Source organism: Nycticebus coucang, chromosome 10 (assembly GCF_027406575.1).
Source record: "Nycticebus coucang isolate mNycCou1 chromosome 10, mNycCou1.pri, whole genome shotgun sequence".
NCBI classification, from domain to species: domain Eukaryota; kingdom Metazoa; phylum Chordata; class Mammalia; order Primates; family Lorisidae; genus Nycticebus; species Nycticebus coucang.
In genome coordinates, this window is record NC_069789.1 from 112,031,337 (window position 1) to 112,057,038 (window position 25,702).

Below are 25,702 nucleotides of genomic sequence, written 5' to 3' on the forward strand. Positions count from 1 at the left end.
TGATAAGAAGTAAAAAGGGAACGATCACAAGGATTTCTGCATAGTTCCTAAAAATTTAACTAGACAAAGAAAGAGCTAGGTGAATTTTGGCAGAGGGAATATGAAGAAAGGAATATGGTGGGCGGTGCCTGTGGCTCAAAGGAGTAGGGCACCAGCCCCAAATGCCAGAAATGGTGGGTTCAAACCCAGCCCTGGCCAAAAATTGCAAAAAATAAAAAGGAATATGGTTGTCTGGGAAAAGAAGGAGAAGAGTTGGGGGTTGATTCCCAAATGTTCCCCAGGCTGTGGGGGCCCAGCCACCTCAAGGCCCGCTCTCCACATCCTACCACTGTGGAAGGGTAAGGTTGGTGGATCACTTGACCTCAGGAGTTCAAACCAGCTTGAGCACTAGTGAGACCTTGTCTCTACTAAAAACAGAAAAACTAGTGGGCATTGTGGCTAGTGACTGACGTCTCACTTACTTGGGAGACTGAGGGGAGAGGATCTCTTGAGCCCAAGATTTTAAGGTGGCTGTGTGCTATTGAGGGAGGAGACCCGAGAAGGGTGAGGTTCAGGAGAACAGGTCTTCTCAAGGAGACCACAAGGATACACCTGCAGGGTCCTCTCCATGGTGACTCAGCTCTTGGGAATTTGTAAACTAAGCTTCCTGGAACTTGGAAATTTCCACTTCTGTGAAATCCTGTAATTCTGTGGGGGCTGGAATAGCATCTCCCACTTAATTCAAACTGGCCAATGAGAAGGGTACCTATGGGTTGGAACTTTTTGACTGTAGATAAAAAGGTAAAGACCAAGCTAGTGTGGGAGCATGGCCATTTGGAATTCTTCTATGCCGTAAGCTCCCTGCCAGTCAATAAAGCCTTTCCTCTTATAAACCTGGTGTTTGGGTGTTCCTTCTCTCTGTTGGACCTTGTCTTCCTGCAACACTATGACACCACAGTCAGTCTGCCCAGGGTGACAAAGTAAGATATCTCTCTTAAAAAATACATATATAAATATATGCATATATAGCTGGGCATTGTGGCGGGCACCTGTAGTCCCAGCTACTCGGGAGGCTGAGGCAAGAGAATCGCTTAAGCCCAGGAGTTGGAGGTTGCTGTGAGCTGTGTGAGGCCACGGCACTCTACCAAGGGCCATAAAGTGAGACTCTGTCTCTACAAAAAAGTAAATAAATAAATATATGCATATAAAACAATTTTTAAAGCATATTTTCTAACGATCTTCATACTGAATTTACATTCACATGAATTTATAGTACATTCAGAACGTATTAGTGTGAGCCTAGTATAAGGCCAACAAATTTTATCTTAAAGGTCCATAATCTCAAGAGTGTAAGAGAATAGTGTGAAGCACACGTATGTAATTCCCATTTACATTCACGAGATATTATTTTTTCAAAGCAGTCCTTGGAGACCACCTTACACTGCCCTGAACCCTACAGGCCCCAGAGTTTTCCCCCTGAGAGTCTCTGAAATTGAGCTTAGGTTTGAAGCCCTCCCTCTGGAGTGAAGTGCGAATAGAAACAGAAAGGATTTCTAGTCTGTTTTTTGGGCATCAGCCTGAAACTGCACATTCAGCCCAGGGAGGGGTTTGCAATTCACATTGTAGTTTGCCTCTCCTACACAGACATCCGTGGAGTATTTAGTGTGATTACAGAACTCAATTTTTTTTTTTTAAAGACAGAATCTCACTTTGTCATCCTTGGTAGAGTGCTGTTGCATCATAGCTCACAGCAACCTCCAGCTCTTGGGCTTAGGTGATTCTCTTGCCTCAGCCTCTCGAGTAGCTGGGACTAAAGGCGCCCGCCACGACGTCGGCTACTTTCTTGTTGCACTTTGGCCGGGGCTGGGTTTGAACCCACCACCCTCAGTATATGGGGCCAGGGCCCTACTCTCTGAGCCACAGGCGCCGCCCTACAGAACTTAATTTTAAGTGCAGGAATGTTTCTGGATTTAATCACCAACGGACATGAACGTTCCCAGATAGATTCCAGTTCCCTGACCCCTGAATAGCCCCTGCTGCTTCCTATGTTTTCACCAATAACCTATAAAACTGGACATGTGGGGAACAAGAACGGCAGAAGCGTAGGCCCCGCCCACACCCGCCCCGCCCTCCATTGAGGCCCCGCCCCGTGTCCGTGCCCGCCCACAACCTGTCCAGTCCCCGCCCCCCCTCGTCCCCGCCCCGCACGCAGTACAGCTGCCCACAGACCCGGAAGTCGCTGTCTGGACCGCTGTGTCCGGTGAGTTTCTGTTTTTCCGACCACGTGTTCGCTTCCCAGTCCCCAGCCCGTCTATACCCGGATTCTGGGGGTCGTAGCGACCTCAAATCCCTGCACGGCTCCTTCCACTCCGCGTCAATTCACGTCCCAGTGAGCGTCCCGGGTCGCTTCCCTGTGAACTGAGTTGACCTGAGGCAGGTCCTGCTCTCGGTCTTTCTGCCACAGGCATGGGAGACACCCCATTTTGCACCGTGTTGTTCCTAAAGCCCTTGAGTGACCCCTGCACTCCCTCCGCGCCCCCTAAAGTCCTCGCTCGGGAGGGGGTTCACGCACTTCCGGTTCCCGGCCTCGCCCGAGTGTTCCTGGGTGGGCAGCGCCGCAGGAGCTCTCCGGGAGCCCCGTCCCGTCCCTGTTCCGGGCGTTCTGCAGACCCCACCTCTGCCCTAATCCGTCCCCTCAGCCCTACCCCTCCATTGTTCTTCTTGGCGGGTCAGCTCCCCGGGACGGTCCTCAGTCACCAGTTCCTCTAAGTGGCGTGTGACACCAAATATCCTCTCAGAGGTGATTCTTGTGCGCTGTTCAGGCGAGCATGTTATTCCTATTTATTACTGATGGATGTGTGGAGTAACAGAGACGGGGAGGAAGAGGGAAATAGGAAAACTTAGAGGAAAAGTGAGGGAGACCCAGAGAGAGAGGAAACCCTGGAAAAGTGCGGTCTACGACAACAAAGGTCTTATCCAGAAGACCCCAAGGACAAACCTGCAAGGTCCTCCTCGCTGTGACTCAGCTTTAAGAATTTGAAGACACTTAACTTCCTGGGACCTGGAAACCAATACCTGCTTTCAAGTCTGTAAAAGCCACAGCCCGCTTCTGTAGGTTAATTCAAACTGACCAATGAGAAAGGTCCCCTTGGGCTGGAACTTTTGACTAGAGATAAAAAGAAGAGGTAGCTGGTCAGGAAGTGAGGCCATTTTGGACTCTAGTTAGCATTTGCTCCCCTGGAGCTGGACTAAAGCCCTTCCTCTTTTAAACAGGGTGTTTGAGTGTTCTTTCCATTGGGCCTGGACTTCTTACAACACCATGAATACTGCCACTAAAGGGCATGGAGGAATTTGCAAAGAGATGTGAGAGTGAAAGCCAAATGTGTAAGGGTTGCAGTCCAGACAAAGCAGTTGTAGAGCCATAGCTAAAGTTTATTTGGAGCCTCTGTGAAGGCAGGCTGAGATGCAGTAGGCACCATCTCGAAAGACTAAGAGTGCTTACCTTTCAAAGGTATCAGAAGGAAGGACACCAGGGATTGGTGGTGGTTGTGGGGATGGTTAGGGGGAAGTCCCTGAAGCACTTTTCAGGCAACCTAGATGTCCTGACAGATGAAGGAAACCAAGGTAGGCCAACTGGAAGCAAATGTAAAGGGGCCTTAGACAGACAGTCCTGGGAGGGTGGGAATGATTAGGAGTCAGGGCAGACAGAGCAGCATGGTGCTGGGACACCAGAAGGGGGCACCTGGTGACAAGGGGAGCAGACGAGGAACCAAAGCTGGATGGGAGAGAAGACAGGGTGTAAAAGAGGAAATTTAACAGTGGTAGCACATGGGGAGTAAATAGGGAGAGTTATGTGAGATGGGGATAGTCAGAAGATAGGGTACAAAGAGCTGCAAAGGGTAACACCTCTTACAAACGGAGCAAAACAGTTAAAAAAAATAGAGGCAGCACCTGTTGCTCAGTGGGTAGGGCACCAGCTACATACACCAAGTCTGGTGGGTTCGAGCCTGGACTGGACCTGCTAAGCAAGACAGCTGCACCCCAAAAATGGCCGAGCATTAGTAGCAGGTGCCTGTAGTCCCAGCTACTTGGGAAGCGGAGGCAGGAGAATCGCTTAAGCCCAAGAGTTTGAGGTTGCTGTGAGCTGTGATGGCAGCGCACTCTACCGAGGGTGACCTAGTAAGACTCTGTCTCTAAAAAAAAAAAAAAGAATACAGGGAAGATGGGGAGAAAGAGCAAGAGAGAAGGTAACAAAATGAGGAGCAGAAGCCCAGGGGGAGGCACAGAGAAGAAGAGAAAAGCAAGAGCAGGGGAGAGAAGGTGAGGATAAGAGGTTTGTAGAGAATGAGGGAAGGAAACACAGGGAAAGGAAGACAGTGGGGCCCTGATTCCAGATGAGTGTTGAAGTGATTGTGTGTGATGATTAAGTTGTGATACAGTGTTTTCCCAATTTTAATCTAATAAGTTTAGCATTTGCTGCAGATATAGAGATGAAGTTGAGAATTGCACGATTCCTGTTCCTAACACTGGTGCATGAAATATTTCCTAGCCTCACAGGCTAGCCTCCACTTGTAGCCCAGATTCAGCAAGAGAGCAGTGAGTTGACTCCACATTCCATTGTGGGTCGCCTTTTTCCCTTTTCCTAAGATGGAGGGAGTGGGGCAGTGCCTGAGAGAGGAGGAAAAACCAAAGTGGAAGAAAAACACTTTGGTTTTTCCTACTTTTATAATCAGGAAGTCTATGAGTGATCAACACAGAATGTGCAACTTCTGGTCACTGACATGTGTGGGGGTCACTCGTCATCACAATGGAGCTGTCAAGGAGACTCCCATAGGGTGTCCATAAGGGAACTGAGTTATCACACTGTCTTCGTGGACATGGGATCAGATCTTCAGTTGTTGGGATCAGTCCCATGAGGCTGCCCCACAACAGATGCCAGTCCCAGGTACCCAGAAGGGACTAGAATTTATGACTGAACAGCTAAAAATTGTGTTTTTTGACTCTTTGCTCCCATTTTCTTAATTTCGTAAAGCTATTTATAAACTTAGGAAAACGTTTTTCGTAGGTTGACTCACTTGATACAGAAATATTCCAGAGCACATACGTGAACAGACAGAAGCAAGAGCCGTTCTGACAGATTAATGAAAACCTGGGAGTGTTAGAAACCATGATTTTTATCCACAGGTGAAGGGAGGGACAGTCTTGGTGACTCAGTCAGGAATCTGGCCCTATCCACATGTCATTACTATCAAAACTGAGTTAGTTTATGGGGCACCCAGCTGAGAGGCCCCCAAAGAAGTGGTCACTGGGGGAAACCACACACACATTAGTGACTGGAGGTAAAATATTCTGTATGCAGAATGAGTAGTTTTTCCTATCTCAGACATTAAAGGGAAGACAGTTTCCTTTTTTTGTCTTTCTTTTTTTTTTTTTCTCCGAGACAGTCTCATTACGTTGTCCTCGGTAGAGTTCCGTAATGTCACAGCTCACAGCAACTGCAAACTCTTGGGCTTAAGCACTTTGCTTGCCTCAGATACCCAAATAGCTGGGTCTATAGGCGCTCACCACAGTGCCTGGCTATTTTTGGTTGCAGTTGTCATTGTTGTTCAGCAGGCCCAGGCTGGGCTCAAACCCGCCACCCTCAGTATATGTGGCTGGTACCTTACACACTGAGCTACAGGCCCTGAGCCAAGAGAAGACATATTCTATCAACCCACCCTCCCTACCTGAGGGCCTGGAACCTCTACACAGTAGTGACAGAGAATGGTCTGTCTCTGCTCCTGGGTGTTGTTGGCCCTGAGATTCTGCATCATTGCCAATCTTACTCAAGAGTCTCAGGGTGGCCTGGCATTCTCCCTGGACAGCTTCATCAATTTTTATTTTTATTTTCATTTATTTGTGTTTGGAGGTGGAGCATCTGTCACCTGGTAGAGTGCCCCAGCATTATCATATCTCACAGCAGTCTCAAATTCTTGGGTCAACAGATCCTCTTGCCTCAACCTCTCCACTAGCTGAGAGTACAGGTGCCCACCATTACACTTGGGTAGTTTTTCTGATTTTAGTAGACACAAGGCCTTGCTCAGGTTGGTCTAGAACTCCTCAGCTCAAGGGATCTTCATGCCTCAGCCTCCCAGGGGGTGCTACGATTATAGGTGTGAGACACTGGTCTGGCTCAGAATTTCCTCCTTGAATCTTTTGTCATCTCTGTCCATATCCTGTCTTTCCTTATTATCTCATGTCATGGTTTAAACTCCCGTGACGTGTCTCCGTTTCCCCTATTGCCCTCTCCCCTGAACTCTGGAATTCGATATCTCATAGTGTGCTCACCTCTGGCAGACCAAGTAACAAGCATCTCCACCTTCATGTGTCCTAAGGGGACTTTCTGAGCTTTGTGAAACATGTTCTCCTGCAGTCCTCATGTCTCAGACCAGAATGACCCTGTGCTCCCTGGGGCTCATGGAACTTCTTGTCATATATTTAAATGGTAACTGCCGTGTAAGTTATACTTTAAAAATGAAAGTTTTGAACCTGTGGCCTCAAGAAGCATATATCACTCACATACCTCTTGACATAAGGAAACACCATGACCCCAAGGAATAATTTTCTTTTCTTTTTTTTTTTTTTTTTTGTAGAGACAGAGTCTCAGTTTATCATGCTCCATAGAGTGCTGTAGCGTCACAGTTCACAGTAACCTCCAACTCCTGGGCCTAGGCGATTCTCTTGCCTCAGCCTCCCAAGTAGCTGGGAGTACAGGCGCCTGCCACAAAGCCCGGCTATTTTTTTGTTGCAGTTTGGCCAGGGCCGGGTTTGAACCAGCCACCCTTGGTATATGGGGCTGGTGTCCTACTCACTGAGCCACAGGCGCCGCCCATGAATAATTTTCTTACTGTGTTGTAATATGTAAGACATGGTAAATCTTGCTCTGTTGCCCAGGCTAGAGTGTTGTGTCATCATAGCTTACAACAGCCTCAAACTCTTGGGATCAAGCCATCTTCTTGTCTCAGTTTGCCTAGTACCTGGGAATAAGGTGCTCATAATGACACCTGGCGATTTTCTTCTATTTTTAGCCGAGACAGGGTCTCATTTTTGCTCAGGCTACTCTCAAACTCTTGAGCTCAAGCAATCCACCTGCCTGGGGTTCCCAGAATGCTGGGATTACAGGGATAAGCCACTGTCCCAGCCCAAGACATTATATCTTAACACACTGTTTTTCTTTTTTTACTCTGTTGCCCTGGGTATAGTGCTGTGGAATCATAACTCACAATACCCTTAAACTGTTGGGCTCAAGCAATTGTCTTGCCAGGTAGCTGGGACTTAAAGTGCTCAGTACAATGCCGGTTTACTATTTTTGTATTTATCGTAGATATGGGCATCTCAGTCTTGCTGAGGAAGATTGCAAACTCCTGACCTCAAGCAATACACCTGTTCATCCTCCCAGTGTGCTAGATTACTCCCACGAGCCAGTGTACAAGGCCAAAATATTGTTGATAAATAATTTTACCCAGAAGCAATCTCATGTCACTGGTAATTATTCCAGTGTGACAATCAAGAAAGCTTTTTTTTTTTTTTTTTTTGTAGAGACAGAGTCTCACTTTATGGGCCTCGGTAGAGTGCCATGGCCTCACACAGCTCACAGCAACCTCCAACTCCTGGGCCTAAACGATTCTCATGCCTCAGCCTCCCAAGTAGCTGGGACTACAGGCGCCCGCCACAACGCCCGGCTATTTTTTTGTTGCAGTTTGGCCGGGGCCGGGTTTGAACCCGCCACCCTCCGTATATGGGGCCGGCGCCCCACCGACTGAGCCACAGGCGCCGCCCAATCAAGAAAGCTTTTACAACATCCTACATTACCCTGTGTTTGAAAAATTGCAGAACGTCCTGCATATGTAGATATACAATACCTTATGATTGGTCAACAACATTTGGTATAAAAACCCAAGTTAACTTGTGACCAGTCAACAGTGCATTCAGTATATTCTTGTGTAAAGCAAAGAAAAACAGTACATGTTTACTTAAAAGAGGTGGGGAAATACATCCTATTAAAAGTTCTTTTGAGACACAGGAGATATAAGTGTGCAGGCCTGGCCTCTCCCTGCTCTGCTCACCTCTCTGGACTCCTCAGCTTGTGTCCTGCTCGCTGGCTCTGCTCCAGGACATGGGCCTCTTTCCTTTCCCCACATTGCTCCTGCCTCAGGGCCATAATGGTGCATGTCTGTCTTTCTAGAATTCTCCTATCCCTTGGCTGCAGGTAACAAGCACCCTTCTTTCCTTATGTGTTTGTTCTGATGTCACCTTCTCACAGAAGACTCAGTCCCCTGTTTAATATTTCAGTCACCTCTTCACCCCCACCAGGCCTCTGATAGTCCATATTGGTTAAGCTGTATATTTCTTTAGGGTCCCTCACCATTTGCTGTCAGGACACCTATGACAAGTTTCCATGGGGAAAGCAGAGACAAAAAGTGGCAGGGGCGCTGATCTTGCCCCTCTGAGTGGAGCTCAGGCCTGGCATCACATGCAGAGGTCCTCAAACTTTTTAAACGGGGCCAGTTCACTGTCCCTCAGACTGTTGGAGGGATGGACTATAGTTTAAAAAAAAATTATGAACAAATTCCTATGCACACTGCACATGTCTTATTTTGGAGTAAAAAAAACAAAACGGGAACAAATATAATCACACCACCTCATGTGGCCCGGGGGCCATAATTTGAGGACCCCTGCTAGAGCATGGAGTGTTTTTTCAAATACACCTCTCCTGTCCCCTTCCCATTCATACTGTCAGGTGGGGACCCACCTTCAGTAATGGTCCCAGTGACCAGGTGTGTCCATTCTGTGTCCCACGTTGCTGAGGGCTGAGGTCAGTCTGTGATGACAGAGGGTGAGGGGCTGTGCTCTGCCTTAGGTTTGGGGCTGTGCCCTGGAGGGGAAGCTCAGTGCAGCCCGGCTCTCCTCTGCTGCCCTGTATGCGGGACGTCTCCAGGAGGGAGGTGAACTCAGATGAGGGGGTCAGAGAATCACCAGTTTGTCTTTCTGTAGGAGCGTACCATCCCTGCATCCCTCTCGGTGCAGTGGGCAGCAGAGGACCTGCCTTTCCGCAGGACGAGGAAAGAACACTCACACTCTTCCCTGTGTGAGTGGTTGTGTCACAGGGAGGGAGTGTGTTGATTCTAAACAATAAGAGTATTTTTCTTATTCAGGATTGCCTTCTAAAGAATCCAATTACATGAAGAAGCCCAGAAGAAGAAAGAAAAGGATTCAGAAATGGCTCTTACTCAGGTACAGTGATGTTCTCGTTGGGTCCTCTGAGTCCCCCTCCTTTCTGAAATGCTGGCACTGGACTTGCTGATCTCTGACTCTGCAGCGTCCAGCCTGACGTGTTTGCTGCCACTCAGCCCTGCCTTCCCTCAGTCCCTCTCCCCACGACCCAGTGACTTGAGCTTATGCAGAGGCTCCATAGGGCAGGGCCCTGGGAAGGACATCAGTTAGAGAGGGGATGTGGCCCCTGTGGTGTCAGTGCTGTGGGGCAGCAGAGACTGTTTAGGGGCCACATCTGGGTGCACTGTCACTCTCTGTGGACCAGGATTAGAGAAGCTGAGTCTAGAGAATCTACCCAGAGCAGGTGAAATTTTTCCCTCATTAAGCAAAACTTGGTACTATGTTCTTTTTGTACTTCAAATTTTTGAAACCCTGAGGAAAATGACAAATGCTTGTGTTAATATTTTTCAATTTGTGGCAAGTGTTCATAATTTTCTTTCATACTTTGCTCAATTTTCATTTCACGTATTTTAGGATCTGTTTTATATCCTTTGATTTATATTCTTTATACATATCTTGGTGTCTTTTTATAAATTATGCATTTTACAAATGTGAAACAGAAATCTGTTCTTTCTAATGCCACCTGGTTTTTCTTATGACTTTGTTTTAATTTTTCTTTGCAAGTCCTTGCATAATTACAAAATACTGTGTTTCCTTTAGTCTAAAGGTGTTTTTTTTTTCTTTTTTTTTTGTTTGTTTTTTTGAGACAGAGTCTCACTTTGTGGTCCTCAGTAGAGTGCCCTGGCATCACAGTTCAGAGTAACCTCAAACTCCTGGGCTTAAGTGATTCTCTTGCCTCAGCCTCCCAAGTAGCTGTGACTATAGGCATCCACCATAACTCTGGGCTATTTTTTTCTTTGTTGTTATTGTTTAGCAGGCCCGGTTCATGTATGACCCCACCAGTTCCAGCGTATGTGGCCAGTGCCCTAACCAAGGACCTATAAACACTGAGCCTAGTCTACAATTTTTTTTTTTTTTTTTTTTTTTTGAGACAGAGTCTGAAACTGTCGCCCTAGGTATCTACGTACAGCTCACAGTAACCTTAAACTCTTGGGCTCAAGTAATTCTCTTCCCTCTGCCTCTCAAGTAACTAGGACTCCAGGTGCCTTGCCACTCTGTCTGGCTATTTTTATTTTATTTATTTTATTTTTATTTTTATTTTTTTGAGACAGAGTCTCACTTTGACGTCCTCAGTAGAGTGCCCTGACATCACAGTTCAGAGTAACCTCAAACTCTTAAGTGATTCTCTTGCCTCAGCCTCCCAAGTAGCTGGGACCACAGACGCCTGACACAATGCCTGGCTATTTCTTTGTTGTAGTTGTCATTGTTGTTTGGCAGGCCCAGGCTGGGTTCAAACCTGCCAGCTGGTGTATGTGGCTGGCGCCCTAGCCCCTAGGCTACAGGCAATGAGCCAATTTTTCTTTTGTTTTTGTTGCTGCAGTTGTCATTGTTTTTTAGCTGGCCTGGGCTGGGTTCAAACCCAGCAACTTCAGTGTATGTGTTTGGCACTGTAACCACTGTGCTAAGGGCTATGAGCTGGTTTATTTCTTTTTTTGTTATAACATTGTATATGTTTCTCATGTAATCTGTATATGAACTCCTGTCAGAGACATGATTTGCAAATCTTTCTTCCCATTCCACAGGTGAAGAAAATTTTCCCACTTTTGGGTGATAACTTTGATGCATAGCAGTTTTTTTTTTTTTTCCCAAATCTTATAGACAATAGAAGAAGAAGAAATACTTAAAATTCATTCTACTTCATTTGGATATACCTGATATTAAAAGTGGAAAAAATATATTGTTATAAAGGGAAATTACAAACATATTTCACTTATAAATGAGGATGCAATATCCTAAACAACATATTAACAAGTTGAATTAAAACTTATTGTTCAGGGCGGCACCTGTGGCTCAGTGAGTAGGGCGCCGACCCCATATACCGAAGGTGGTAGGTTCAAACCCAACCCCGGTCAAACTGCAACAAAAAATAGCCATTAGCTGTGATGGCACAGCACTCTACCAAGGGCAATAAAGTAAGACTCTGTCTCTACAAAAAAAAAAAAAAAAAAATTATTTTTCAAATAATGTACTTTGGTCAAAATTAAATCTAACTTATGTGAGAAGTAGTCACTTTTTTTTTCTTTTCCTTTCCCCCACACCCTCCCTCCTCCTCTCTCTGTCTGCTCTTCCCTTCCCTCACCCCCACCATGTCATTAGTTGTCCTCATATTGAAATTGAATACATAGGATTCATGCTTCTCCATTCCTGTGATGCTTCACTAAGAATAATGTGTTCCACCTCTGTCCAGGTTAATACAAATGCTGCAAAATCTCCATTTTTTTTTAATGACTGAGTAGTATTCCATGGTGTACATATACCACAGCTTGCCAATCCATTCCTGGGTTGTGGGGCATTTAGGCTGTTTCCACATTTTGGCAATTGTAAATTGAGCTGCGATAAAGAGTCCAATACAAGTGTCTTTATAATAAAAGTTTTTTTTTTTTCTTCTGGATAGATGCCCAGCAATGGGATTGCAAGATCAAATGGGAGGTCTAGGGTGAGTTCTTTGAGGTTTCTCCATACTTCCTTCCAAAAAGGTTGTATTAGTTTACAGTCCCACCAGCAGTGTAAAAGTATTCCTTTCTCTCCACATCTGTGCCAACATCTGCAGTTTTGAGATTTTGTGATGTAGGCCATTCTTGCTGGGGTTAGATGATATCTCAAGGTGGTTTTAATTTGCATTTCTCTAATAATTAGGGATGATGAGCATTCTTTCATATATTTGCTAGCCATTCACCTGTCTTCTTTAGAGAAGGTTCTGTTCATCTCTCTTCTCCATTGATGTATGGGATTTTTGGCTTTTTTCTTTTTTTTTTGCAGTTTTTGGCCAAGGCCAGGTTTGAACCCAGCACCTCCAGTATGTGGGGCCGGCGCCCTAGTCCTTGAGCCACAGGTGCTGCCCTCTTGGCTTTTTTCATGTGGATTAATTTCTCTGTAGATCCTAGTTATTAAACTTTTGTCTGATTCAAAATATGCAAATCTCTCTTCCCGTTGGGTAGGTTGTCTGTTTGCTTTGATTGTTGTCTCCTTAGCTGTACAGAAGCTTTTCAGTTTAGTTAAATGCCATTTGTTTATTTTTGTTGTTGTTGGCAATTGCCATGGCAGTCTTCTTCATAAAGCCTTTCCCCAGGCCGATATCTTCCAATGGTTTTTCCTATGTTTTCTTTGAGGATTTTTATCGTTTCATGCCTTTATCCATCTTGAATCAATTTTTTGTGAGTGGAGAACGGTGCAGGTTCAATTTCAGTCTTTTACATCTGTATATCCTGTTCTCCCAGCACCATTTATTGAATAGGGAGTCTTTCCCCCAGTGGATGCTCTTGTTTGGTTTATCGAAGATTAGGTGGTTGTAAGTTGTTGGTTTCAATTCCTGGTTTTCTATTTGATTCCAAAAGTCTATGTCTCTATTTTTATCCCAGTAGCATGCTGTCTTGACCACTATGGCCTTAGTACAGCCTAAAATCTGGTATGGTGACGCCCCCAGTGATGCATAGCAGTTTTTTATTTGGATATAGTTTCCTTTGTCTGTATTAGCTTTTCTTGCCTGTGCAAAATTTTGGTGTTACATTGCAGAAAGTCTTTCCAAGCTCAATGTCTTATGGTTTTTTTCCTGTTGGTACTTGGTTCAGTGTTTTTTATTTTAAAGGGGTGCTCAACCTTGTCTACTATTTTTTTCTTAGAGTATATTCAGGGGTGTCCAACCTGAGGCCTGGGCACCACATGTGTGTTATTTCAGGACTATTTTGCTCATCTGTCATGCAGGATTTTGCAAAAATCATTCACAGCCCTGTGTTTGCTCATCAGCTTTTGTTAGTGTTTGTGTATTCAATGGGTGGCCCAATACAATTCTTCTTCCTCCAAAGTGTGGCAGGAAAAAAAGGTTGAACACCCATATGTGACACAATTCCCAGTAAAATGGTAGAGCTTTCTCTCCTGGTATTATGTTGGTATATGGTATTTATTTATGTATTGTTTTTTTATTTTGAGACAGAGTCTCAAGCTGTCACCCTGGGTAGAGTCCAGTTGTGTCACAGCTCACAGCAACCTCAAAGTCTTAGGCTTAAGTAATTCTCTTGCTTTAGCCTCCCAAGTAGCTGGGACTACAGGCACCGTGCCAGTGTATGGCATTTAGCATAACGCCTAGCACAGGGAAGTGTTGCAAAGCTTCAGTCACTGCTCTTGCTGCCATCATCTCGAATTTTAGATTCTTGCCTTTCCTTAAAGGCACCATGAATATTGTCATATCTGAAGTCACCACTCATTCTAATTCATCTCACTTTCTGTGTCAATAATAATATCTAGGCTCGGAGTCTGTAGCACAGCAGTTACAGCGCCAGCCACATACACTGAGGCTGGTGGGGTCAAACCCAGCCCAGGCCAGCTAAACAACAATGACAACTGCAACAAAAATAGCCGGGCATTGTGGCAGGTGTCTGTAGTCCCAGGTTCTTGGGAGGCTGAGGCAAGAGAATCACTTAAGCCCAAGAGTTGGAAGTTGCTGGGAGCTGTGATGGCACCACACTCTACCAAGGGCAACATAGTGACACTGTCTCAAAAAAAAAATAATAAGAAGAAAATAAGAAATAATATCTAACACATATACAAAGATAACCCTCTTTTTTTTAGATAACCCTGTTTATATTGATGTTTTTGTTTTTCAATTATTTTTTATTAAATCATAGCTGTGTATATTAATGTGATCATGGGGCACCATACACTGGTTTTAGAAACCGTTTGACACATTTTCATCATACTGGTTAACATAGCCTTCCTGGCATTTTTTTAGTTATTGCATTAAGACATTTACATTCTACATTTACTAAGTTTCACATATACCCTTGTAAGATGCACCGCAGGTGTAATCCCACCAATCACCCTCCCTCTGCACACCACCCCCTCCCTCCCTCGCCTCCCTTTCCCCCTTCCCCCAATTCTTAGGTTATAACTGGGTTATAACTTTCATGTGAAAGCCACAAATTAGTTTCATAGTAGGGCTGAGTACATTGGATACTTTTTCTTCCATTCTTGAGATACTTTACTAATAAGAATATGTTCCAGCTCCATCCATGTAAACATGAAAGAGGTAAAGTCTCCATCTTTCTTTAAGGCTGCATAATATTCCATGGTGTACATATACCACAATTTATTAATCCATTCGTGGATCGATGGGCACTTGGGCTTTTTCCATGACTTAGAAATTATGAATTGGGCTGCAATAAACATTCTGGTACAAATATCTTTGTTATGATGTGATTTTTGGTCTTCTAGGTATATGCCTCGTAGAGGAATTACAGGATTGAATGGCAGATCTATTTTTAGATCTCTAAGTGTTCTCCAAACATCTTTCCAAAAGGAATGAATTAATTTGCATTCCCACCAGCAGTGCAGAAGTGTTCCCTTTCCTCCACATCCACACCAACATCTGTGGTCTTGGGATTTTGTGATATGGGCTAATCTTACTGGAGTTAGATGATATCTCAAAGTAGTTTTGATTTGCATTTCTCTGATGATTAAGGATGATGAGCATTTTTTCATATGTCTGTAGGCCGTGTGCCTGTCTTCTTCATAGCAGTTTCTCTTCAAGTCCCTTGCCCAGGCTGAGATGGGATCACTTGTTCTTTTCTTGCTTATACGTTTGAGTTCTTTGTGGATTCTGGTTATTAAACCTTTGTCGGAAACATAACCTGCAAATATCTTCTACCATTCTGAGGGCTGTTTGCTTGCTTTACTTACTGTGTTCTTGGCTGTGCAGAAGCTTTTTAGTTTGATCAGGTCCCAGTAGTGTATTTTTGAAGCTGCTTCAATTGCCTGGGGGGTCCTCCTCATAAAATACTTGCCCAGACTGATTTATTCAAGGGCTTTTCCTGCACTCTCTTCTAGTATTTTTATAGTTTCATGTCTTGAGTTTAAATCTTTAATCCAGTGAGAGTGTATCTTAGTTAATGGTGAAAGGTGTGGGTCCAGTTTCAGTCTTCTACAGGTTGCCAGCCACTTCACACAGCACCATTTGTTAAATAGGGGATCTTTTCCCCACTGAATGTTTTTAATTGGCTTGTCAAAGATCAAATAACGGTAAGTAGCTGGATTCATCTCTTGGTTCTCTATTCTGTTCCAGACATCTACTTCTCTGCTTTTGTGCCAGTACCATGCTGTTTTGATCACTATTGATTTATAGTATAGTCTGAGGTCTGGTAGCATGATTCCTCCTGCTTTGTTTTTATTTATGAGTAATGTCTTGGCTATTCGAGGTTTTTTCTGATTCCATATAAAACGAAGTATTATTTTTTCAAGATCTTTAAAGTATGACAGTGGAGCTTTACTAGGGATTGCATTAAAATTGTATATTGCTTTGGGTAGTATGGACATTTTAACAATGTTGATTCTTCCCAGCCATGAGCATGGTATGTTTTTCCATTTGTTAACATTTTCAGCTATTTCTTTTCTTAGAGTTTCATAGTTCTCTAAGATCTTTCAGGTCCTTTGTTAGATAAACTCCCAAATATTTCATCTTCTTTGGCACTACTGTGAATGGAATAGAGTCCTTAACTGTTTTTTCAGCTTGACTGTTGTTGGTATATATACAGGCTACCGATTTATGAATGTTGATTTTGTAACCTGAAATGCTGCTGTATTCCTTGATCACTTCTAAAAGTTTTGTAGTAGAATCCCTGGTGTTTTCCAGATATACAATCATATCATCTGCAAAGAGCGAAAGTTTGATCTCTTTTGACCCTATATGGATACCCTTGATTGCCTTTTCTTCCCTAATTGCAGTGGCTAAAACTTCCATTACAATGTTAAAGAGAAGTGGAGACAATGGGCTACCTTGTCTGGTTCCTGATCTGAGTGGAAATTATTTCATTTTAACTCCATTCAATATGATATTGGCTGTGGGTTTGCTGTAGATGGCCTCTATCCGTTTAAGAAATGTCCGTTCTATCCCAGTTTTCTTAAGTGTTCTGATCATGAAGGGATGCTGTATATTATCAAAAGCTTTTTCTGCATCAATTGAGAGAATCATATGGTCTTTGTTTTTTAATTTGTGTATGTGCTGAATTATACTTAAAGATTTACATATATTGAACCAGCCTTGAGACCCTGGGATAAAACCGACTTGGTCATGATGTATAATTTGTTTGATGTGTTTCTGGATTCTGTTTGTTAGGATCTTGTTGAATATTTTTGCATCTATATTCAGTAGTGATATTGGTCTATAATTTTCTTTTCTTGTTGGGTCTTTTCCTGGTTTGGGGATCAGGGTGATGTTTGCTTCATAGAACACGTTGGGTAGTCTTCCTTCTGTTTTTACATTTTGGAACAGGTTGAGTAATTTACATACTAGTTCCTCTTTAAAGGTGTGGTACAATTCTGATGTGAAGACATCTGGTCCTGGGCTTTTCTTTTTAGGGAGATCTCATATGGTTGATGCTATTTCAGAACTTGATATGGGCCTGTTCAACATTTCCACTTGATTCTGGCTAAGTCTTGGAAGGTGCTTCCAAGTATTGGTCAGTTTCCTTCAGATTTTCATATTTCTGGGAATAAAGTTTCTTGTATATTCATTAAGGATTTTTTGAATTTCTGAGGAGTCTGTTGTTATTTCGTCTTTGTCGTTTCTGATTGATGAAGTTAGAGATTTTACTCTTTTTTTCCTGGTTAGGTTAGCCAAAGTTTTATCTATTTTATTGACCTTTTCAAAAAACCAACTTTTTGATTTATTGATCTGTTGTATAATTCTTTTGTTTTCAATTTCATTTAATTCTGCTCTAATTTTGGTTATTTTTTTTCTTCTACTGGGTTTGGGGTTGGAATGTTCTTTCTTTTCCAGTTGCTTGAAATGTCCCATTAAGTTGTTAACTTCCTCTCTTTCTGTCCTCTTGAGGAAGGCTTGCAGTGCTATAAATTTCCCTCTTAGGACTGCCTTTGCGGTATCCCAGAGGTTCTGATAATTCGTGTCTTCATTGTCATTTTGTTCCAAAAATTTGGCAATTTCCTTTTTAATCTCATCTCTGACCCAGCTATCATTCAGCATAAGGTTATTTATGCCCCATGTTTTTGTATGAGTATGCAGATTCCTGTTGTTACTGAGCTCAACTTTTATTCCATGGTGGTCCGAGAAGATGCAAGGAATAATTTCTATTCCTTTTAATTTACTGAGGTTAGACTTGTGAGCTAAGATGTGATCAATTTTGCAGTATGTTCCGTGGGCTGATGAGAAGTATGTGTATTCAGTTTTGTTGGGAGGAAATGTTCTGTAGATGTCTGCTAAATCCAAATGTTGGATGGTTAGGTTTAAATCTAAAATTTCTTTGCTCAGCTTCTTGTTGGAGGATCAATCCAACACTGCCAAAGGAGTGTTGAAATATCCAACTATTATGGAGCTGGAGGAAATCAAGTTGCTCATGTCTGTTAGAGTTTCTCTTATAAATTGAGGTTCTGGTTGGGTTCATAGATATTAATAATTGAAATCTCATCATATTGAGTATTACCCTTAACAAATATGAAGTGACTATTCTTATCCTTCCTTACTTTTGTTGGTTTAAAGTCTATTGTATCTGCAAATAAAATTGCAACACCTGCTTTTTTCTGATTACCATTTGCCTGAAATATGGATGACCATCCTTTCACCCTGAGTCTATATTTGTCTTTTAAGGTAAGATGTGACTCTTGTATGCACAAAATATCTGGCCTGAGTTTTTATATCCAGTCAGCTAACCTATGCCTCTTTAGAGGACAGTTTAAGCCATTCACATTAATGGAGAATATTGATAAGTCTGGTAAAATTTGGGTATCGAGTTTTTCAAAAGTCCAGTGGACATTTTTAATCCTTTCACCACTGTGGCAGTTGGAGTTTGATCAAAAGTTTCTGAGTGAGTTTACTTTTGTGGTAGAGGATTGGGTTGGTCATTATGGAAGATAGGTCTGAGAATATCCTGAAGAGCTGGTTTGGTTATGGCAAATTTCTTCAACATATGAATGTCATTAAAGCATTTAATTTCTCCATCATAAATGAAACTCAGTTTAGCTGGATACAGGATCCAGGGTTGAAAGTTATTTTGCTTTAGGAGATTAAAAGTCGATGACCACCCTCTTCTGGCTTGAAAAGTTTCAGCAGAGAGATCTGCAGTCATTCTAATATTCTTCCCTTTGTAAGTAATGGCTTTCTTTCATCTGGCTGCTTTGAGAATTTTCTCCTTCATATTAACTTTAGTGAAGTTAATTATAATATGCCTGGGGGATGTCTTATTGGGATTGAGTCATGCTGGGGTTCTGAAGCTGTCTGCTATCTGAATTTCAGAATCTCTAGGCATGTCTGGAAAATTCTCTTTCATAATTTCTTTTTTTTTTTTTTTTATGATCGCGACCGTCAGTTTATTTATTCAATAACAGACTTAATTCTTCCCCTTTCCCTGCCTCAAATGAGAAAATGTATTTCCTGAGATCAAACTGAATATTAATAGAAAAACTGTCAACATCTTGTTTTATGTCCATCTCTTTCATAATTTCATGGAGAAGGGCCTCTGTACCTACCAAGGCCACTTCATCGGTTTCGGGGATTCCAGTGAGTTGGATATTAGCCTTCTTTGGATTATCCCAGAGCTCTCTGAGAGAATGATCCATTTTTGCTCTCCATTTCTCTTCCTCTTTGAAAGTTTGGGAATGTTCAAAGGCTTTGTCTTCAATGTCAGAAATCCTTTCTTTTGCTTGCTCCACTCTGTTACTGAGGGATTCTACTGTATTTTTCAGATCTTTGAGGGCTGCAAATTCTTGCTTCAGTGCATCAAAATCTTTGGTGGTTTTGTCTTTAAATTAGTTAAATTCTTGAGACAACTTTTGAATTTCTCTTCGAATTTCTAATTCCGACTTTTGAATTGCTGCTTGAATTTCTAATTCCAAGTTTTCCTCCATTTTATTAATCTTGTTTGCAATCCAAATTCTGAATTCGATTTCTGACATCTCGGCCAGCTGTTTATGAATGGGATCTTCAGTTACATCTGCCATCTTTCCTGGGGGGGGGGGGGCGTTGATCTAGTCTGGTTATTCGTGTTACCAGAGTTTTTCTGCTGATTCCGCCCCATGAGTGTTTTACAACGTTTGATTTTTCTCCTGGAGCTTTGTCGAGGACCCGTACAGCGCTATGGCCTGAGATACTGGGGACCTGTTTGGTGTGGTGGGGCTAAGTGGTTCTGTCTTGTTTTCAGCTGGTCTCTGTTCAACCCTAGTGAAACAGTTACTCTGGGTTGAAGTCTCAGCTGTGGAGAAATACCAACAATTAGCCCCATCCCCCATTGGCAACAATTGGAAAAGGAAAATCAAACCTTCCTACAACCATAAACCCAGGGCACCACCTGCATAGTCCTCGGGCGATTGGCTCAGTTCAAAAGGTCCAAATCAGTTGTCTCAGTCAGCACCTGTCTCAGGTGGGAGAGTTTAAAGGTCTCTGGCAACTGGATCACAGGGATCTGGTGACTACTCTGATATGGCTTGCTCCAGTGCTCTGTGGAGTCAGGCGGACCCACCCAGCAAATCGATCAGTCTGGGAAGGTTGGTGCCTCTTTCCCCACCTTGCACTGCTGTCACACCCAGTCACTGATAGTACCGCAGGGGTTTGCACCTGCCTGAATCACAAGGAAATCTATTTCTGCTCAGCCAGGCCTCTGCACTCTGCCTCTGTCTAGCAGGGGGAGGTGAGGCCTGACAACCTCAGACGCTTGATGGAGGCTGGGGAGTGTTCACTCAGTTCTAGCCCCAACCCTGATTGATGTTACTGACAGAACAGAACAACTTTGTGGGAATTGTTTCTGTCCCTGCTAAATTCCCCTGCAAAAGAGAAGCTGTTTTGAGTTCCCAGAGCCTGCACCTCAGGCTCTGTCTTTGCTCCTGCAGGTTTGTATTCGGTTACCTGTCAGTTCTAGCCTTCTGTCTTCCTTTGTCTATAGGCTGACGATCCCCTGAGGGCCGGGTGCATCTTAGGCTCAGTAAAGCGGTCCTCTGGGTTAGCCCTGCCCTGGGAACTTCCTGGCTCTGCACTTGCATTTCTAGTCCCCGCACTCCACCCAGGCCGGTACCGCCTCAGGCAAACCCTTTACTCACAGGGCCTGCATTTCCGTCCCAGATCTGTTCTGTGGTGGTTGCCACCTGAGTAGATGCCTGGCCTCCTCTGGTTGCCCAGGGAGACAGGGGGTGTGGCTTCAGAATATCCGGGAGTGAGCCCTATTATTGCTAAAAGACAGCTGCTGCTCTGCGCCTCAGGGCACTGCCACTCCTGTGTGGTTCCCTCTCAGCCAACCATCCTCTCCTCACTCCCATGCCCCAGAGTCAGCACTGACCAGCTGCAGTTTAGGCCCTGTCCACACCCCTTGAGAAATCACCCAAGAATCTGGACTCCTGGGGGACAGGCCTCCAGACCTCAGAGTGAGAGTAGAGTGGAGTGCTGGGAGCTCAGAGTTGCAGGTAGAGAATATATACAGTTTTATACAGTTTTACGCCTGGCAGGAGATCGCCATGGCACCTTAGTAGGGGAGGTAGGTCCAGTTTTTAGAGGGTCTCTCCCATGGAGAATAGTGGGAGGTCCTTTGAACTCTGCTCGTTTGTTTGTGGGGCACTCTGAGCCATTCTCATGGGGGAGGGTACTGTCCGCTTGGTGATGGATTTTGTACCTTTTGTTTATATCCTTGGGGTCGCAGCTCACCTTAGTGGGGTTGATGTGCATCTTCAACCTTCTCTTGTGGTGCAGCTCAGATCCACCAGGTTTCTTGCTAAATTTCTGTCCTTTAACCCTCCTTCTGGACGGGAGCCTCTGTGGAAAGCTGGCTTCAGTCAGCCATCTTGTCTCCGCCCCTCTATCTTTATTTTTCAATTTCTTAAATGGTCCACAAGAATGAGAAATACCCTCATGTAGGGGATATTAGCATCTTCAGTGGAAGAGTATAATAAAACAGAAGGAAAGAGTTATATATACTCAGATATACTTTGTTTGGATTTATAGGAACACTCACCTCGATGAATCTATCCTCTCACCTTTGCTTCTCCTCTTTGTGTAAATAAACATAAGAACTCTACCTGAAACCCCTTGGTAAAATGTGTTTTCATTTCAGAGGCGATTAACATTCAGGGATGTGGCCGTGGAGTTCTCTGAGGAGGAGTGGATGTTTCTGGACCCTGCTCAAAGGAGTTTATACAGGGACGTGACGTTGGAGAACTATAGGAACCTGGTCTTCGTGGGTGAGGATTACTTTTCTCCAGAAGTTAGGGTCTATCCTTGCATTCCTTTCTGTTTTTCTTTATTTCCCCCTGTGTTCTTGTCTGAGATCAAAGCTATATTTAAAAGCTTCTCAGTGTGCCATCTGGACCTTACCTATCCCTTTGTTTATGTTATCTGCTCCCTTTACCATACCAGGGCTTAGGTATGCTGGAACTACATGACTTTTGGGGGGTTTTTTGTTTTTGTTTTTGTTTTTTTGCAGTTTTTGGCTGGGGCTGGGCTTGAACCCACCACCACCTCCGGCATATGGGGCCGGTGCCCTACTCCTTTGAGCCACAGGTGCTGTCCTGCCTTTTGGGGGGGTTTTTTGAGACAGAGTCTCACTATGTTGCCCTCTGTAGAGTGCCGTACCATCGCAGTTCACAGCAACCTCAAACTCTTGGGCTTAAGTGATTTTCTTGCCTCAGCCTCCCTAGTAGCTGGGACTATAGGTGCCTGCCACACCCAATTAGTTTTTTGTTGCAATTGTTATTGTAATTTGGGTTCGAACCCGCCAGCCTCAGTGTATGTGGCCGGTGCCGTAACCATTGTGCCAAAACCACATGACTTTTTAAATAGCCAATTCTTTATTCTGTACCCCTGTGTTCTTGGTTCAGTAGTTTTGGGAAGTCCGCTGGACATCAGCATCTTACATTGTTCCTTCAGAATTCAGCAGTGGACGTGTAGTAGATGAATTTCTGAAATATTTCCCTTAATCTCTCTGTAATGTCCCCCTCCTACCTTCACGTGGGGCTGAGATTTAGAATAGCACCAGGACTTGATGTTCATTTATTTTTTATATCTGTGACTAGGAAATCTCTCTTTTTGACTTGAGTGTTATGTCCATGTTGGAGCAAGGAAGAGGCTGTGGACGCAGGAGAGTGAAGTGGAAATAGCAAAAGACTCCAGACGGATGGGAAAGTATCTGTGAACTACAATACTTTTTTTTTTTCAATATAGACAGATTCTTATGCTGTTGTCCTGGGTAGAGTGCAATGGTATAGCTCACAGCACCCTCAAACTCCTGGTCTCAAAGACATTCCTGCCTCAGCCATCTAAAGAGCTAGGACTATAGGCACCCATCAGAACTGCTCCACTGCCTTTTCTATTTTTACTAGAGAGAGGCTCTGGCTTTTGCTCAGGCTGGTGTGGAACCCCTAAGCTCAAGCAACCCACCTACCTCACCCTCCCACAGTGCTAGCACTACAGGCCGGCGCAGCTCACCTGTCCTAAAATAAAATCCTAAGTCTCCCCTGCTGACGAAATGGACCCCCTCTCTTTGCCAAGAGGACTCCAGAAATACCCTAAAGTTGAATGTCTGGCCCTGAGAAGGAAGGTGAGACCTTCCTCAGCACGCTCCCTCTTCCCTTCTTGAAGATATTCTTTGTAGCTCATTAACAGGCTGAGGCTGTGCAAGGCAAAGCTTAAACCACACCTGCATGTCATCAATTCATTAACTGGTTCCCATTTCTTTAAACAATGACAAATCAAAGAATTTATTTTGTTTCTTTTTTTTTTTTTTTTGAGACAGAGTCTTTCTATGTCGCCCTTGATAGAGTGCCATGGCGTCACACCTCACAGCAACCTCCAACTCTTGGGCTTAAGTGATTCTCTTGCCCCAGCCTCCCAAGTAGCTCGGGCTATAGGCACCCTCTGCAATGCCGGCTATTTTCTTTTTTATTTTTTGACAGAGCCTCAAGCTGTCACCTTAGGTAGAGTGCTGTAGCATCACAGCTCACAACAACCTCCAACTCCTGGGCTTAAGTGATTCTCTTGCTTCAGACTCCCAAGTAGCTAGGACTACAGGCACCCATCACAGCATCCGGCTGTTTTTTGGTTGTAGCTGTCAGTGTTGTTTGGCAGGCCTGGGCTGGATTCAGTTCACCAGCCCTGAGGTAGGTGGCTGGTGCCTTAGCCACTTGAGCTATAGGTACCGAGCCCTGGCTTTTTTTTATTGTAATTGTCATTGTTGTTTGGCAGGCCTGGGCTGGATTTGACAGGTCAGCTCTGCTGTATGTGGCTGGCATCTTATCCTCAGAAGTACAGGCGTCAAGCCCAAATCAAAGAATTTCTAAACCCACCTATAACTGTAATGGCCCACTTTGAGATTTCCAGCCTTTTCAGTCCAATCCAATGTACACTTTCTATGTATCGATTTATGTCTTTACATGTCTTTCCTGTTTTTCTGACATGTCTGACATGTAAAATTGAACTGTAACCCTGCCATGGGGAGACCACTTGCTCAAGGCTTCTTGGGTGTGGCTGTTTATGCAGGCGATGGTCCCACATATTAATCTCAGAATAAACCCCTTTACATTATATGCATCCTTTTCCTTTGGCATATCAAGGGTGGTAATGGGTCAAAGCACCATTGGACAGAGAGAAAGTTGCACCATTAAATAGTGTTTGGGAATCTCTCCTCATGCCAAAGAGTTCTACGATAAAATAAAAGTTTAAATCCTGTGAGCTCTGAACAGCAGCCTTTGTTTGTCCCCACTTGTCACTCTGTTTCTTTACACGTGTAATGGTTTATTTTTTCCCCCCTACATTGGTACTGCAGCTCAGAGACAAAGCCAAAGTCTTTATTGTGATGGACAACGCACTGTCGTCTGGCTTCAGTAAACTCTTGGTTTCCTTCTCCATTTATGGCACATGAGGGGCTGTTTCAAAGGGTCTCTTTCCCCTGTGGTGTGTCCTTCCATCTGGTGCTCAATTCTCTGTCCTTAAGGGTCAGAGCTGAGGGCTCCATAGAGCTGACACCTTGCCCTATTCAGGTTCCTCCCCATTTCCTGTACTTGGAAGACCTCTGCCACCCTCTCTGCCTGTTCATATGTATCTGAGATAGGAAGTAGCCAGAGCATTGTTTTTCCCCTTTCACACACCAGTAGTCACAAAATGCCTCCCTTCTGGTCCCCAAACTGTGTGGGGATTTCTCACCTCTCACAACCAATTTTCTGACTCACACCATCTGGTTGTCCTGTAATTGAATTTAGTTGTGACCTTATTTACCTGGAAGTAGAGGCAGATCCCACAGATTAAGGGTCAGGTTCCCAGGACTGCCAGTTGCAGGCAGTAGGTTGTCAGCTCTCCTTCCTGCCTGTAAATCGAGGTTCCCATGACTCCTCTGGCTCTACAGATGTGTTTACAGTGGCTCACAGAACTCAAGAAAGCACTTAGATTTACTGGTTTGTTGTAAGGGATTTTTCAAAGGATAAAGGTGAATAGATGAAGAGATTCACAGGGCAAGGCTAAGGGGAGAGGGCCAAGTAGCTTCATGGCCTTTCCGTGGGCATCGCCCTCCAGGAACCTCCACGTGCCCAGCATTCGGCTCTCTGAACCTTGTGGTGAGGGATTTTTACAAAGACTTCATCATGCCATCAGGAGCAACATTAGCTCAGTCTCTAGCCCCTCTGCCCTTCCTGGAGGATTGAATTTGGGGCTTTAATGTTCCAGGCTTCTCATTTTGGCCTGGTCTTTCTCTTCACCAGCCCCTGACCAGGAGATCAGCAAAGTTGCGTTCTTAGAGCAAATCATACTCCTGTTACCCAGGAAATTCCAAGTGATCAGAGGCTTTTTGTCAGGATCTGGGGTAGAGACTGATAAATGAATTTCTTCTTCTTTCAGCCATTCCTCAATTCTACTTTCTCTACATGTCCTTCGTGTGTGTGAGAGGGGACTAGTTGCCTTTTTGAGATTACTACTCAGCAGAATAGGAAAGAATGGACAGAAAGATCCTGTATCAGAACATGGAGCATCATCCAGTGGAATGATGCCTCTGTTTCTGTGTCTTCTGTCAAATGTGTAAACTTCTGCTGATTTCCTTTCTTACATCCCCATGCATTAGAAGTGAACATGCTTTTTATTTAATCAGTAGTCCCATATTTTTATGACACTCTTTGTGTTTGTTTTTTATCTACAGGGTATGGAATTGTATCAAGTAATGACTGTTCAAGGCCGGGTGTGGTGGCTCAAGCCTATAATCCTAGCATTCTGGGAGGCTGAGACATGTAGATTGCTTGAGGTCAGGAGTTTGATACCAGCCTAAGGAAGAGTGAGACCCCCATCTCCTTAAAAGAGTTCTCAGGCGGCGCCTGTGGCTCAGTCGGT

At 44.1% G+C, this 25,702-nt stretch overlaps 1 protein-coding gene across 3 annotated transcripts in view; it reads left to right on the top strand.

Annotated features, from left to right (window-relative positions):
* The first annotated feature begins 2,187 nt into the window (after positions 1-2,187).
* Positions 2,188-25,702, top strand: part of LOC128595866 (zinc finger protein 347-like) — a 45,797-nt gene continuing 22,282 nt past the window's right edge. For 2 of the 3 annotated variants that reach the window (XR_008383000.1, XM_053604945.1), the window contains exons 1-3: positions 2,209-2,239; positions 9,174-9,252; positions 21,450-21,576. Coding sequence is in view for 1 of the 3 variants with exons in the window: in XM_053604945.1 (XP_053460920.1) it covers positions 9,238-9,252; positions 21,450-21,576 (142 nt within the window). In the remaining 2 variants the exon portion in view is untranslated. Of the gene's footprint in view, positions 2,240-9,173; positions 9,253-21,449; positions 21,577-25,702 lie in introns of all 3 variants that reach the window. The other variant, XR_008382999.1, reaches the window with a different exon arrangement.